Source organism: Opisthocomus hoazin, chromosome 22 (assembly GCF_030867145.1).
Source record: "Opisthocomus hoazin isolate bOpiHoa1 chromosome 22, bOpiHoa1.hap1, whole genome shotgun sequence".
NCBI lineage: Eukaryota > Metazoa > Chordata > Aves > Opisthocomiformes > Opisthocomidae > Opisthocomus > Opisthocomus hoazin.
Window position 1 is genome coordinate 8162039 of NC_134435.1, and position 15242 is coordinate 8177280.

The following is a 15242-nucleotide window of genomic DNA, read 5'->3' on the forward strand; positions in this document are numbered from 1 at the left end:
ATTTCAGGCAGCATGTTTGAGTTCTGCTTCGGGTTTTGTTATGTGTGAACTATAACTTGTTTCCTGCTTAAAATACTGTTTGGCCTAAACCCTCGTCCCTCGCTCCACGAGTCGCTGGGCTGACCGCTGGGTTCACTCTGCCCTCCTGGGTGCCTCGGGGATGCTTTCCGAGAGCGGCGTCAGGCTGAGCAGCACCCTGTGTCTCTCGAAGGCTTTGGTTTGTCTGAAGGCTGCGTCCGTCCCGTGCAGGTAATCCAGCGCTCCCAGCACTCCGTAGCACTGGTTGAACCTGGAAACCAAACGGAGAATAAAACATCACTGGAAGTTACTGAGGCTGCCTTGCCCTTCCTCTTTCCGTCTCCTTCCAGTGCCCTGAGAAGCCATCCCTGCGGCTTCTGCTGCTGCACCACTCTCCCTCGCAGCCCTCACGAAGCCCGGGTTAAACTTCTCCTGCAGCTTCCCTCCCTGCCAGCTCTGCGGGAGCAGCCAGGCGGCCACGCTGCCGTGTCTGCGTGCTCCCGAGGGCACGCGGAGCTGCCGGGCGCCCAGCCCCGCGATGCCAGCACAGCCGTTCCGCCCGGAGACCATCTCAGCCCTGCGGCAATCCACGTCCTGGCACGAGCCGAGCTGTGGAGGAAACGACTGACGGCGAGAACCGGGACCGTGGTTTGGTGTCGCCCAGAATTTGCCTCAGCCGCGGTGTCTGTGCTTTGGAGAGCTTCCAAGTCCGCTGCTGGAGGCGGGCAGGTGTCAGCCTGGAGTCCGCCTGGAGTCCGGTGAGATCCCCACCTCGAAGTGCTTTAAGAACTGACAGCGTTCAGCCTGCTATCGGGCGAACCGGAGCGGCTTCTCTGCTCGTACGGGAGTTACGCAGACCCCCCTGACCCTCAGAAAGGAGCTGTGCCTGCCGGTGGTGCCCGGGCGGGAGGGGAAGGGGGAGCTGAGCGGCGCCCAGACGTACTTGAGGTGGTGGAAGTCGTGGAACTCCGGCGACGGCAGGAAGGGCAGGTGGTAGCCACAGTGCGAGATGGTGGTTGTTACGAGAGCAAGGGAGAACCACGCTGCGATTGAAACGATGTGAGACCCCATGATCATCGGGCCAGTCATGACAGGCAGCGTGTTCGAGAGCTAGAAATGAGAAGCAAACTCTGCTCGTTAATGGGTCCACAACAGGCAGACTCTCCTCTAGGAGCTGAATTGTTTCACCCGGGTGATAGATCGCATTAGTTGTCTGCAGACAGCATAGGGAAGGGAAGATCCCTCTGCAAACACCTTACCAGAATGACATAATCATGAAAGAAATAATTTACTCTCGGCTAACTGAGTCTTACTCACTGCAAAACAGTCACGGCCCAAGCTCCCTAAGCTTGTAGTAGAAGTTAGACATGAGATCAAACCGGGGGTGTGAGGGCAGCACGATCCCAGTAAATCACCCCAGAGTTAGAGGTTTGAATTTCATCTTCAACTCTGAATGATGCTGAAGCTGCTCTTGGGAAACCTAGCCGTCAGCAGGCATGGCCTGTGGCCACGTGCAGGCGAAGGCAGCGATGCGACGATCCCAGCTGCATCACTCCACTGCGTCCTACCGGTGGCACGAGTGGCTGTCGCTGCCCGGGCCGGGCTGACGGCACCAGCTGGGCTCAGCTGGGCTCTCAAATAGAGAAAGTCGTTCTGCTGCCCAGAGACTGCCAGTTGGGGAGACTCCCAGAGCTGGCGCTGCAGCCCAAGACTATTGTTAACAGGAGATAGTACTTAACTAAGGACCTAACTTGTTAACAGGAGATCATGGAATCTCCTGAAGGTGGGATGTGTTTTCACGAGAAGCCTCAGCTGGAGCAGCGCTGGGAGATGCTCCTGCAAACCCTGCTCCCAGCCAGCAGCATGAAAACCGTGACAGAACGCTGAGCCCAGGCAGCAACCCAGACTGTGCAAGTGTTGCATCTCGTGCTGAAAGTGCCGTCCATGCTCCCAACGCTCAAGGAAGCGCCGGTCAGTCAGTGCCCGTCTGTCCGAGTCCCTCGGGTCTCTGCTCCTAACGCTGGTGGAGCCCAGTATAAACAGGCACCGCAGCCCTGCTGCAGCTGGGCTCCGCGGCACCGCAGCCCGGCTTCCTCTTCCTGAGAAAGCAGAGTCTGAGGGTGAGCGGGCTTTTCTTCTGTTACCGCTCCTCCTCATCCCGTGGAAATCACGCTCCGCGCAGGAGCTGGAGGGCGACCGTGGGAGAATCCACTTACTATGTGCTCCACCGGGTGAGCGTAAATGGAGACCACGCCAATGGGGGCTGTCCACTCGTGGTGCTTCTTGTGGATGTGCTTGTACAGGAGTGGGAGGTGAACGAGCCTGAGGAGAGAAAACAGAGAAACGCAGGCTTTCAGCTCTGAGAAAGGAACCTAGAGTAACCTAACATGGGATTTCTGCTGGGGACTTGCTCATCCCTGTTCTTTAAAATAAAGGTTTTAGAGCAGCTGGGAATAAAGGCGCAGGACTCCTGGCTTCCTCCTCTCTCTTTTTCATCAGCGCTGAGCCCTCACGCAATGGCTGTGTCCACTGGCTGGTGTTAAACTGTTAAAAGTCCAGGTAAGTCCCATAAATCAAAGCCCCTGAATGACTGATTTGCTCAAACCTGGGAGTACTTCTGAGGGGAAGACTCACTTTATGTTTTCACTGTTTTGACTTTACCTACTGGCAACTATTAGAGGCAGAATTTTAGGTTCTGTGGGACCCTAAGGAATTGCTTTTTATGGGGTTTTTTTCTGTGTATTTGTCCAAAAGGAAAACCTACATATTTCTGAGAACACTGGGCCTGCTTCTGCGAAGCCTTGGGAGCCTTCTTCTTCCTCGCTTTAGTTTTTTTCTTTGACGTTGGAGTCAGGGCTTAGCAAGCCTGCAGTGTCGGGAGCCAGGCCCTGTTCCGTAGGTGCCGTACAAGTGAACGGGAGATCAGTCACCGGCCTCATAAGCCTTCTTCTTTCAGGACAGCCATCCTTGTTCTCCTCTTTTTGAAGAACGTTGGGCTACAGCTTTTCTGTGGAGCTAGCTGGCTTGTTTCTTTCTTAGCCTCTAAGGTGCTCCACCTTTGTCATTTTACCCATTTTTGCTTAGTGCAGTTACTAGCAGCCTTGCAGCACCAAAGCCTCACGTCGTAAGGGTGGATTCCAGGACCTGTAAGTCTTCCCAAATAAATACAAGAGTGGTGGAAGAGGAGGGATGAGGCTATTGCTGTTGCAAGAGATGGGTGCAAGCTTAAACATGTGTGGGGAAACCACAGACCCCTGTTCCTGTGCTCAGCTCACCTGTGTGTATAATAGAAGAGAATTTCCTCTATTACGGTGAAGACGCTTAGCTCCACAAGAAACCAGCGCAAGGTGGGTAATTCCTTGCTGAAGCTGTTGCCCCACCATCTCATGACGTAGAACATGGGCACAAGCATGGGCAAGGAGATACAGAACTGATTACACAGCACTGTGTAGATGGCCTGGCGCAATTTCTGTGTGTCCACCTGAAAAGAGAAGTCAGGACTTGAGGCTGAATCAGAAGCGATGTGTCTTCAAGTTGGGAGGATGAAGAGCTTTAAGATTTGTATGCTGTTTCTGTGTTAGTTTTGGGATCACCTTTTTAACAAGCAGTCAGTCCAGATCTGATCAGTAGCCTAACTCCAAGAACTGCCTTCCTCTCTGCAGTGGCTATGCAAGGCTCAGCCTGAGTCTCCTTGAATCCTATCTGGCTGCAAGGGAGAAGCATGCCAGGTTCTTCTCCCGGCTCCTAGCCTAAGAGCCTGCAGGAAGCGTTCAGCCAGAGAAGAGGCAGAGTGTGAAATACTTACAGGATCATTCTTGCCCAGCTGAATGCGATAGCGAGTAATGAAAGTTGGCTTTCCTGTTACATCAGCCACCATCAGGATTCCATTGAAGCTCCAGAAAGCAAGGCAAGGAATGAATGCAGCCCCTGCGGCGCGAGGAAAGGGCAGAGATGTGTGAATAAATTGAGAGCTATGGCTAAATCGGAGTCAAAATGCGGTGGCATAGCATCCAGAGGACCTTGCTGGGACTCAGATGTGCCAGGTGCGTTTCCCCTGCCCTGAGATGCTTTAAAATGGACTATGGGTACGTTCTGATTTCCAGGTAAGACCTAGGGAATGGGGAGCAGGTTAGGGAAAAGAACTGTCTCACAGGTTGAAACTTGCCTCAACCGCGGCTAAGAAAGGGCTTTTCTGGGAGGCTGGGGGATCTCTCTCATGGGTGGTTTTTAAATACAAGTAGGGGAAGGTCAAGTTGATCCCTGGGACCTTGCAAGGTCCCTACCAGGCCTGTTCACCAGCTGTTGATCTCAGAGCAGTTTTAAAGGTGCTACAGCAGGAGTAAAATGAACTAATTTTACTTTAGTTTTCAGTAATTAGTTATACTAAGTCATTCAGTTCTCACAGGAGCAAAGTGTCTTCACAGGGAAGCCATTTCAGCAGCAGCAGAGATCAGATTTTTAACCTGTGGTGGGGATCTAACGGTGAAGCAGCCCGAAGGCAGCACAGTGGCTTTGCAGCCTACGTGTGCCTTTTCAGTGGGAGGATTGGTGAGCTCGGGAAGGCATGTCCGTGTCCCCCTGTTAGATGAAATACACGGGCAGTTCCTCCCACAGCAGAGAGTTGCTCAAACTCACCGAGAAGGAAGATTGTCCACTCCTTTCCCTCAAACAGGTAGTAGATCTTTAGCCATGTTGTTTGCCAGAAATGGCCTGAAGAGGCCCAGAGATCCTGCACGTACCTGTGGGAATCAGTGTTCTTGGTTGCTCATCTTTCCATCGTCCGCTTTTCCCCCTCTCCACAGAACAGTTTCTCCTCAAGCCCCTGCGTTCGGACAGTCTTACCAAGAAACAGGGTTCACGAAGGCAGTGAATATGAGCAGGCCTGTACCTAGGACACAGGCAGTGATCTTCACGGCATGCCAGAGCTTCTCTTCCTGTGAGCAAGCAACAAGAGTAAGCCTGTGCTGCTGTGTCCTACGTTAGCGTGTTTTGTGTTTGCACTGCAGGAGGTCAAGGCAGTCCTGTGACGGCTGGTTTTGTTCCACAAACTCTGTCTGAGCACACACACATCCCTCTGCCATGCTTACAAAGACCTGGAGCATCACTGACATGGGATAACCAAAGGGACCGAAAGGACCCCTGATTTTTCCCTCTTGGTTTTTATTTGGCACGCTTCTTGGTCCCTGGAGGACTACAGCTCCAGTTAATCCAGAATCGCTCCTCTCGACTTTCCCCTTTGCTTTGAAGACTGATTCTGAAGTCACGCTCACGTGCCCAGAAGCGTGCCTTTTTTCCCCCAAGCATAACAGAGGTTTACGCAGGATATTACTTTTCCTTGCATAACTCACTTTGCTGTGCCTTTAGGCCATCACAGGTACAACTCCGTTCTAGTAGGCAGAGCACAACTAATCTGGTAGGTACCGCATGCCGTCTGTATAGAGTGGCTGCACAGTAACAAGGAGCTGAAATACTCAACTTCTCAAAAGTATCAAGTTCTCTAAATCCCCACTCTCAGTCACAGAAATGTTATCTACTAAAGAAATATTCCTGTGTACAGCATAAGGGCAGCTGTGATGTTAGCATGACTTTTATCCCAGTAAGGATTTTAACCATACAAAGCAACTGCAACAGAGTCAGAAAATTACCAGTGAGACCTTTTGATTCCTGGAATAAATATATTCAAAAAGCAGTATTCAATATATTTGAGCATTTAAACATTCAAACCCAAGTTGTTTATCCAATACACGACAAATTAACTGTCTTTTAGAGTAGCCCAAGTTGTCACTGGTTCTGGAGTTCGGCAGCCTTACCTTGGGTTTTCTTGGGTGAATATGCGTTATACTTATCTGCAGGATAAATGTTTTTTCAAAAAATCAATGCAATTTAAAAATAATATAGTGTAATAACCAGCTAGTGTCTTGGTAATTACTGTCCTTCCTGTTGTTTAACTGGGTGTTGTGCTGCACAGACAGACCATGTGATTCATAGTTGCAGTCCTGCTTGTCTCCAGTCAGAGAGGTCAAACAAGAGAGACAGCTCACTAATAAACGCGGAGTGCAGGTGTGTTCGGGTAATGCAATAGAGAGGAATCCTCTCCGCATGGCTTTCAGGGCCAAGAGCTTCTTTCGGGTTCTGTAACAGCCACAGAACATTAAATGTTGCCCAGGACCTGTCAGCAGCCTTTATCTGTCCCAGGACAGAACTTTGCTCATTAACACCTAAACCTCCCTCATTAAAACAGACAACCTTTTGTTCCTATCATCTCTTTTTTTTAATCAAGTTATCAACCGGGGAGGAAGTAATTTAAAGGGCTGTTGCCCTACAGCTCGATGTTTGTGAACCTAGAGGTTTATATCGGAAGCAATGCAATCCGTTGCCAGCGTTACCCCCGTGTGTGCTGAAGCACAGACACAAGGCTGGCGACAGCCGTCGGTTCCAGCTGCAGGCAGGGCAGGCTGCATTCCGGGCTGGGGATTTGCTCTCTTAGCACTCTCACGCTTCTGACTGCATCCACGGTATGCCTCATGTACGCTGACATGAGATAAGACTTCCTGAATCTTTCGACCCTGGAACATCATCTATATATTCTTTAGAAAAAAAGTTACAGAAGTTCTAAAAAGCTTAGAGCTTTTTCAACAGAATCGTATCCTATAAGTCCTTGTTTCTCCTGGGACGAAGAAAGAACATACAACCAAAGAAAAACTCTGATGTCTTACAAGTGTCAGAATTTTTAGTTAGGCCAAATAGTATTTCAGATCCTTTAGCATCTTCCAGCTGAAGAACACAGAGTTTCAAAAACTAATAACTCCGAATACTCATCAGACGCTGTGTATGTCCTGCTTTGAGATAGCTACTCTCTATCCTAAAGCTCAGCACTTCAGCTATTTTAAAAAACCTTTGGCGAGAAACAGTCTTCTTTTGAGGCTGTGTTGTTCTTGCACGTGATGGAGTCGTTAACGTGAATGAATCCCAGACAGTATAATTACATGAGCTGGGGAAGCAGAGAAGTTTACATAGAGAAAACCCCTTCTTGTTCATCAAGTACAAATGCTAACACCCTGTTTCTCTTCATGCCAACAGCTCCAGCACAGTAGTTTCCAAACTCTGATCCATGTATCTCATGAGATCTTGCCCTTAAAGGGCTTGTACAAGTTGGCAGATTCCTTAAGGGCAGAACAGGGCTGCTGCCCGCAAGGTGAAGAGACCGGGCCACGTCAGCTGGGAAACAGACTGTTCAGCAGGACCACTCTGGGGACTGAGCCCAGGTAGGTGACACAACTCCTGGCTGCAGTCCAGTGTTGTGGTCTCTTGCCACGCAAGCAAAGACAACAGGCCCTTCACCACATGGTGCTGTAGCTGCGGTCCACCAGGCGGGAAAAAATGCTGGGAAAATGTTGCTGTCGTGATAAGGGATGATCTCGTAGTCGTGCTAAAGTGATCGGAGCGTGGGTGCGTCTGTCACTTCTCTCTGAAGATGATTCAACACATCCAGCCTTCCAAAGCACCTGCATAATGCTTTCTTTAAAAGATGACCTTGAGCCTTTACCTGCTTCTGCTGCTCAGCCATGGTGGAATATCCAGAGTCTCGTTTCATCTGAAATAAGAGGTGATCTAAGTAAGCAAACCTTGTACAGCTGGAGCGTGAAAGCATACACTGCTGACAACGGAAAATCCCCTCAACTCCGAGCTCAGTTGCACAACTGTAAAATATTTACTCACTGTGCTCTGTCCTGTCCTGCTCCCTCCTCCATGTTGGCCATGGAGCAAAGCTGAGCTCTTGAGAAGAAAAAGCCCCTTATTTCCTGACAGGTTAGTATTGTTCCGGAAGACTAACAGGGATGTAAGGGTAACAAAGAAAAACGGGAGAACAGCCACAACCAAAGCTTTTGATCGTGGCGCTGGCGTGCTGTGGCACGGCTGCCTCCCTCGCTCTGGCCCGGGAACAGACTGCGCTCCACAGGGACTCCAGCCCTCCAGACTGCAGGGAAACGGTGACACGGGACACGGGCTCTTCCATAACGACAGCATGCTGTTAGACTAACAAGGATGAAAACAAAAATCCGACCGCAACACTGAGTTTGTGCCACAAAGAATTAACGCAGGAGAGCCCCACACAGCCTTCGCTCACGTGGCAGAGGAACTGTAAGTCACAGCGTAAGAACACGGTAAGTGAGAAAATCATCTTTGCTTCAAGTCCCGCTGTGGTCAATTCAAGGGTTTAAAGTCCTAAACGGGCAGGTGGCCACCTCGTAATAAATCTCACTGCATTTGGCTCTGGCTTGACCATTTCTGTCTGGTTTTGGTAAAAAAAAAAAAATCAAACCCAAGGTTTAAGCAGCCGCTGAGGCTTCACTGCTGTCTGTGGCCATGGAAAGATCTCTGTATTTTGGGATGTGCTGCGGCTGTCTGAGGGATTATGGCTTAGCTGTTTTTATATTGCTGCACTCTTACCATAAGTAATAATTAGCAAAAGCTAGTGAAGCATTCCTTAAGGTTTTCTTGGTTTCACCCAGCCTTTAAGAACAAACACGTGAATCCTAATAATATGAAGGCGAGATTATCGAGGATTGCAGAATTTAATCCATTTTGCTTTTCATACACAGAGGAATATTCAAGCACAGGCAAACCATGCTACCTAAGGTAAAAAGGAAAGTACAAAGAAGGTAGAAAGGCACCTGTCTGAGGTACAAAGAAGAACATCTGGAAAATAATTCATTAGGAGGATGATATTCTATTAGCTTTATGATTCTAGCAAGCCTCGTGGGAGTACTCCTTTTGCAGCATTTCAGAAAGGAGGAATATACTGCCAAAAAGAAGTCCCCGTATTAGCCAGGAGGTTATACTTTAGCTTTGAAATGATAGCTCTATGGGTACGTTCTTACAAATGCAACTCTGTGTATTGACAGGTGTTTCCAGCTCTGCTGCCCTGTGTTACACGGTAGTATGCAGGTCAAGGGACACGAGACAGAGAGACTGGACACCTTCTTCCTGCTTGGGTTCCTGCTGTTACTCACGGACAGAAAAGGATAGGGCCAGTTCACCACACTACATACTTTAGTGGAAGAAATTGATGTTAAATGATTGTGAAAAGAAAAAAAAAAATATCGGGCAAAAAGTTATTTGAAACTTGAAACTGTGAGCCCGAACTCCCAACCCCCTATCTCAGCACTAGGGTTATGGAATCATAGAATCATAGAATGGTTTTTGTTGGAAGGGACCTTAAAGATCATCTGGTTCCAACCCCCCTGCCATGAGCAGGAACATCTTCCACCAGACCAGGCTGCTCAGAGCTCCATCCAGCCTGGCTTTGAACCCTGCCAGGGAGGGGGCAGCCACAGCTTCTCTGGGCAACCTGGGCCAGTGTTTCACCAACCTCATGGTGAAGAATTTCTTCCTCATATCTAGTCTAAATCTGCCCTCTTTTAGTTTAGAGCCATTCCCTCTTGTCCTATCACTACGCACCCTTGTGAAAAGCCCCTCTCCATCCTTCCTGTTGGCCCCTTCAGGTGCTGGAAGGCTGCTCTAAGGTCACCCCGGAGCCTTCTCTTCTCCAGGCTGAACAGCCCCAACTCCCTCAGCCTGTCCTTGTAGGAGAGGTGCTCCAATTTGTGTACGCTCCTGTGCGGAATGCTAACTTTTGGTAGCACCCATAAACAAAAAAAAAAAACACCAGTTAACTTTGTCTCTCTTGGCCAAAAGAAGTAGTGTGAGAGGTTGTTTTGGTTTCGGCTGCCGCCGGCAACAAAAGCGCCACGCGGCCGCCCCTCTCCCCGCCGGCGTGCGGAGGAGAATGGAAAGAAAGAGGCAGAAACTGGTGGGTCGGGATAAGGGCAGTTTAACAGAACAGCAAACAGAGGGAACAGGAACAACAACGATACAGATAAGGAAAAAACACGACACGAACCGCACGACCCAGACAGCCGCTCTCCCGAACAGCACTGGCGCCGCGCCCCCCCAAGCCGCGAGAGCGTTCCCGCCACCCCCCCCCCCCCCCACCGGAACCCAGCGTGATGTCACAGGGTATGGAATACCGGGCTCTGTTTGGCCAGGTGGGGTCAGGCCCCACCCCCCGGCTGTGCCCCTTCCTGGAGACCGGTGAAAATTAACCCTGTCCTGGCCAAACCCAGGACAGAGGTGCCCTAAGGTGCTACAGCTTCAAATGAGAACGTGTTAAGGAAGTCACAGCCTCCTAGGGCTCTTCAGCTTTCCCAGGACCTAGAGCTCCTGGGTATTAGACTTTGTGAGCTACTAGAGCCAGTCTGTGGGATCTTCTGTACGTTTCTTTTTCCTCCAAGACATGAAGTTTGCCAACCACAACCTTACTGAAAAAAATATGGTTGGACTCTCACACATCTGACGAAGAATACCTGTAAGTAGCAATCATAAAGAACCTGCTAGCCTAAGTAGACAGCGTAAATAACTTGCCACGGGACAAACTGATCTCATCTTCATTTGCAAAAGACCTTCTGACCACAGTGATGCATTTTATGTTACCTAACATGCACTATACGCCTATCTTGTCACACAGGTCCTCTCGGTGCAGGCCCACTGTTTCCAAGAAAAAACTACTAATGCTTGAAATATGTCAAGCTTGAACACTCCACTCCTTTTTGAGGCTTTGTTCCATTCCTGCTTTCTTAGCAGGTTGTTTGGATCCTTGAACAGTTGAGGTTTGAAGAATCTGCATGGAGGGAGATTCCACAGCTTCTCTGGGAATTCTGTTCCAGTATTTGACTACCTTGCACTGCAAATAGCATCAGTATCTAATCAGAATTTCCCTTCTTACAACTTGTATCCCTCACCCTTTGGCTGTGCACCTCCCTGTCTTCTCTACAGCCACCCAGCAGGGAGCTGAAAACAGCAATATGAAATTATTCTGAGGGGCCAGTATAGTAAACAGTGTTGGCCATAGTTTTCTGTGGTTAAAGAGATTGTTCTACTTCGATGTCCTTGTAGCAGATGACATTAGATCTTAGAGAGGCAGACATCAAAGGTTATCTCGGTTAGCTCCTTGCTGGAAGGTTGATGCTCCAGAATGGTTCCTTCATACAGCAGGGCTGAGTCAAACCCTGCCGAATCTTTGCGTGTGAAGAGCAAGAGAGCAGAGCACAGCAGAAAGTGTGACTCTGCTTTGAGTTCTTAGGAGGAGAAAGAGCCACTGCTCAATCAAGTCTCATGTTCTGTGAGTCTGGGAAAGAGTTAAAATTATAATCACATTTCTAGCAATACTCCTTTTAAAATAATCCAACTATGACAGAAGTCTTGCTTGGGCAAAGACTTCCAGTTCAAAACAGTACTGCCATGTCTGCTTAACCTCTTTCTCCCAAAATCTCAGTACATTACCTTTATTAAATCACATTTACAGTATAAAGTTTTACATTCTGTACATTAAAACAAGATAAATTTTGATGGATTACATTTTCCCCCATATCTCATTACCTACTCTTTTTTTTTCTTGAATCATGTCTCTTCTGACTCAGAATACACCAAATACATTAAAAAAGCATTCGTGTAACCATGGCTGTTTTGGCAAACAAAAAAGCCATTCAACTGCTTGGAGCTGATCTCATGCTGGCATTATACAGCCCTGAATCAACCAGTGAAGATCTCAGCTGCCTGCAGCCATTTCCAAATATTAGCTAGAACTGGTGCTGTTTAAAAGAAAAAGTTCATTTTCAGTTATTTCAAATTAGTTAACAAAAATTTGATCCAAACCAAATTCTCAACCCTGAAGTAATTCTTTTTCCTATCAGTCTCTTGAAGTTAAAGGGGAAACATACACTGGTCAATAGAGAATTCTAACATATTTTTTTATTATTAATGTACTCCATTTGTCCAACAACTGTTCATTGTCACAGATCTGTTTTCACTGAATTTTCCACTTCACGTATGAGACAAAGCTAGTTTGTCTAAGTCATGTTTTAAAATGCTCAACATAATCTGAAAAGCAAAGAACTGCCATATTTTTTACATTTGTTTTATCATTTATGTTATTATTTATGTCCCATCTCTGCTGTCCCCTTACATTTCTGTTGCCCAGACAGTCCCAAGCTGAGGCTGCACGAGCGCTCGCTTCTCCCTGTCTGGCACCCAGCGCTGCACCCTCCTCCCGACACCAGCCAGGCAGCTGCGGCTGAGCAACAGGGCAGGGCTGCTGTGGTGGACCGGCTGCCTGCCACGGCTTCTTGGTACTCCTTTTCCTCTCCTGCTTCAGTCTTCTGCTGGAGACCTTACTTCCCTGGAATCAACCTCTATAGTGCAGAGATAGTGGAAAACAACTGCACCCGAGAGAAAAAAGGCTACAACTACCCACGACAGCAGAGAAAGGAAAACATAAGGACAACTTACCTGGTCACCCCAAAAGCTGCCTATCAATCAGCCACACTATGTGGACAGATGCAGGACTAGACGTTGTCTTTGGTGGTTGTCCTATTGTGCCAAGCACTGCACAGATCTGAAGGCAACCACAGATCCTAGAAAAGCTTACAATCGTACCTTAAACAGACACATGACACTGCCTTTTAATTATTTCCTCAAAGTTTCTAGTATATCTTTTCAAGCTGCTACACCCTTGAACTCCGGCTGCGCACTCCTTGCTCACCTCCTGCTAACGGCAGCCTAGGAGAGGTCCTTTGTGTCTACCCAGAGCCCGGAGTTCAACTCCTCACCTTTCACTACTGCTGTGGGAACTTTATGAGGGTTTAGGCAAAGGCGGTGGGGGTGTGTTTCCAGTCAGGAGCCGGCTGTCCCCTCCCAGACAAGTCATGTGAGGCCAGTGCCGTGTCACTGTTCGTGCTGGCAGTGTTCCCCGGGCATGTGCGCATGCTGTCGCTCAGTTAAGCATTGGGAATGCATCTCTGCAGGTAAGAGTTCTTCATCAAGAGTTAATGGCTTTATCTGAGAAGAAAAAAAAGCCACCTACACCTTAAAGATAAGTAGTCTTCATAATGCACTAACTCAGGTTTTAAGCACAAAATAGTGCCAGTGCAACCGAACGGGTCAAAGGTGTAGTTGTTAAAAGCTGTAAAGGTGATGGTGGACTTTGGCAAAAAAATAGCAGTCCAGTTTTCATTGTGTTGCACTAAATCCATAAATTACACCAATGCTGTTGCTGCATAGCATCCTCAACCAGTTACAGGTGTTGGTTCCATCTGAAAGGACAAGATGCAAATAGGTTACAATGTGCTTGGGCTCAGTTGTCTTTCCATACGATGTTTACAGACCATGAAGTCTGTAATTACAGTATTGCAGAGAGCACGATGTAATTTGCAGTAGCATTAGTCTTTATTATGCAAATGTGGCCCCAATCCATGTTACTTACCTAACATACAGTGCGCTGTTATGAACTAAGTTCTGAGTATTGAGGGTGTTACTTGCCATAAATCTCCAGATCTGTTTTTCCCACCAGGCAAACCCAAGAAGATCTCCTCTGCCTCCCAGTTAGCCTCGTCTGGCCAGTCCCCGGTGGAGCAACACACGCTCTTGTGGGTAAGCAACATCTCAAGTTAGCACCAGCTAGAGCTGCAGAGAGATCGGCAAGCATGAATAACGGTGGTGCTTCTTTGTCTGTGCCTGGATTCTTGTACCTACCACTACATCTGTAATTTTATCAGTTTTATCAATTTTCTGGAAGGAGAGTATTCCCAGAACTCCCCTCCCAACTTCACGCTGTTTGTCCTTTTGGTGGGGTAAACAGTCATTGATGCTTCATTTCAGATTTCAGACTGTGCTACTGCTCTCACCGACGCTTTCTCTTGGCTAACCCTAACTATTCCCTAGTGGGGAAAAAGTTTGGAACTCTTGGCTGTCACTACTAATTGTTGTTTATCAGACAGCAGACTCAAGAGGGAGGAACGCAGTTCCTTCAAACTATTTACACACATGCAGAGGAGGAAGTGGAAATTGGCATTTCAAGCGAGGAGTGCCACGTGAATGCTGTCCCGAGCTGCTCTTGGTTTGGACTTGAGCTTGCACCAGGAGGACTGTTCATCCAATAGCCAGCCGTGGGTGACAAGCCAGGGAATTTCACAGACCTCAGTGTTTCTTTTTAACCACTGTCCAGTTCCAACACGGGTTATCTCTGAAATGTTTCTACCCAGTAGGAACAGACAGCTCAGCATATTAGTCGTAAGGATATAAAGGTAATTTACCTTCCGCTGCAAGTCTGTGTCTAGCGCAGCTTGGCAGGAATCTATAAGCTGCTTTTAGCTGTCAGCTGGCCTGTGCCCTGCACTGGTGTCTTCACCACAAACCCTCCAATGTTAGTGCAATCTTTGCTGAGGCATGCAAGAAGTCTGACTTCCTCTCAGCAGAAAGGCTTTTTGATGAGACACTTCAGAAAATAACTTCTCTTTGCTCACTCTCCACAGTTTTTGTGATAGTCACTGTTTGTTTTGCTGTTTGGAAAAAAAAAACATTAGAAAAACTATGAATTATCTTTCAGATTGTACAAACCCACACTGACAGTTCCTCTAACGTTGAAGAGGAATCTGAACTTAGCGCGCCTCACCTCATAATTAATTCCTTGCATTCCGGAGGGTATTTCTAAGCATCTGGCAGGGAACACGTGTGCCACCACCTAGTACTGCACCCGTACGCTTTGGAAACATCTGCAGAGCAACAGAAGGGTTAGGAAAAGCTAAATGATGGCCTTGCTGTGACGGTTCTAACATGTTCAGCAATAGTTGCATCTTTTAACTCTTAATTCACAGTTTAAGGCTTCCCTAAGTAAGTTTTCTACCATTCGTGGTGCTGTTACTGAGCTCTGAAGGAAATGCACAACCGTTTCAACAGGGCTCGATCCAGGACATGCGGCTCGGGCTGACCAGTGTGAAAACGCTGAGGTGAAGCCCTGCATTCCACCTTACGACGTAGCAGGTCTGCACACACAAACTGCTTTGTCACTGTGGTCATTAACAGAACCATGTAGAGGGTGTGAGGACTCTTCAAGAACTTGCTTTGGAGTGCTGGACCTGGAAGCAAGTTGGTAACTTCCAAATGCAAGAACCATGGGACTTTTTTGAAGAGGAGGGCACCTTTTCCAGCTATTCTTCATCTTTATTAGCCATGATCAAAATTAGCCATGATTGAAAAAACAAAGTCTGATCTCCTTGAGCAAAATATGTTTCCAGCTCTCACCACCAGTGCTTGTAAACATCCTTGAATAGCTTTCTTTTAAACTACATGCAAACTGTTAAACATTACAAGAATAATTTATCACAAGT

General features: G+C 47.9%; 2 protein-coding genes across 5 annotated transcripts in view; one reads left to right on the forward strand and one right to left on the reverse strand.

Annotated features, from left to right (window-relative positions):
• On the reverse strand, positions 1-13484 carry FAXDC2 (fatty acid hydroxylase domain containing 2). 4 transcript variants are annotated; one of them, XM_075441421.1, is made up of 10 exons: positions 13396-13484; positions 12367-13169; positions 7565-7612; positions 4861-4952; positions 4654-4757; positions 3824-3945; positions 3294-3499; positions 2235-2340; positions 962-1128; positions 1-289 (listed from the first exon to the last, which is right to left on the reverse strand). In XM_075441421.1, exons 3-10 carry the CDS (start codon positions 7610-7612, stop codon positions 133-135), a joined length of 1002 nt encoding a protein of 333 aa, XP_075297536.1. In that variant the 5' UTR covers positions 12367-13169; positions 13396-13484; the 3' UTR covers positions 1-132. The 4 variants fall into 4 exon arrangements, with proteins under 4 accessions (XP_075297536.1, XP_075297535.1, XP_075297537.1 ...); XM_075441420.1 differs by having other exon boundaries at positions 13340-13439; XM_075441422.1 differs by having other exon boundaries at positions 12687-13439.
• CNOT8 (CCR4-NOT transcription complex subunit 8) overlaps positions 13426-15242 on the forward strand; it is an 11436-nt gene continuing 9619 nt past the window's right edge. Inside the window, exon 1 of the mRNA XM_075441424.1 lies at positions 13426-13506. The gene's annotated coding sequence lies outside the window, so the exon portion shown is untranslated. The remainder of the gene's footprint in view (positions 13507-15242) is intronic.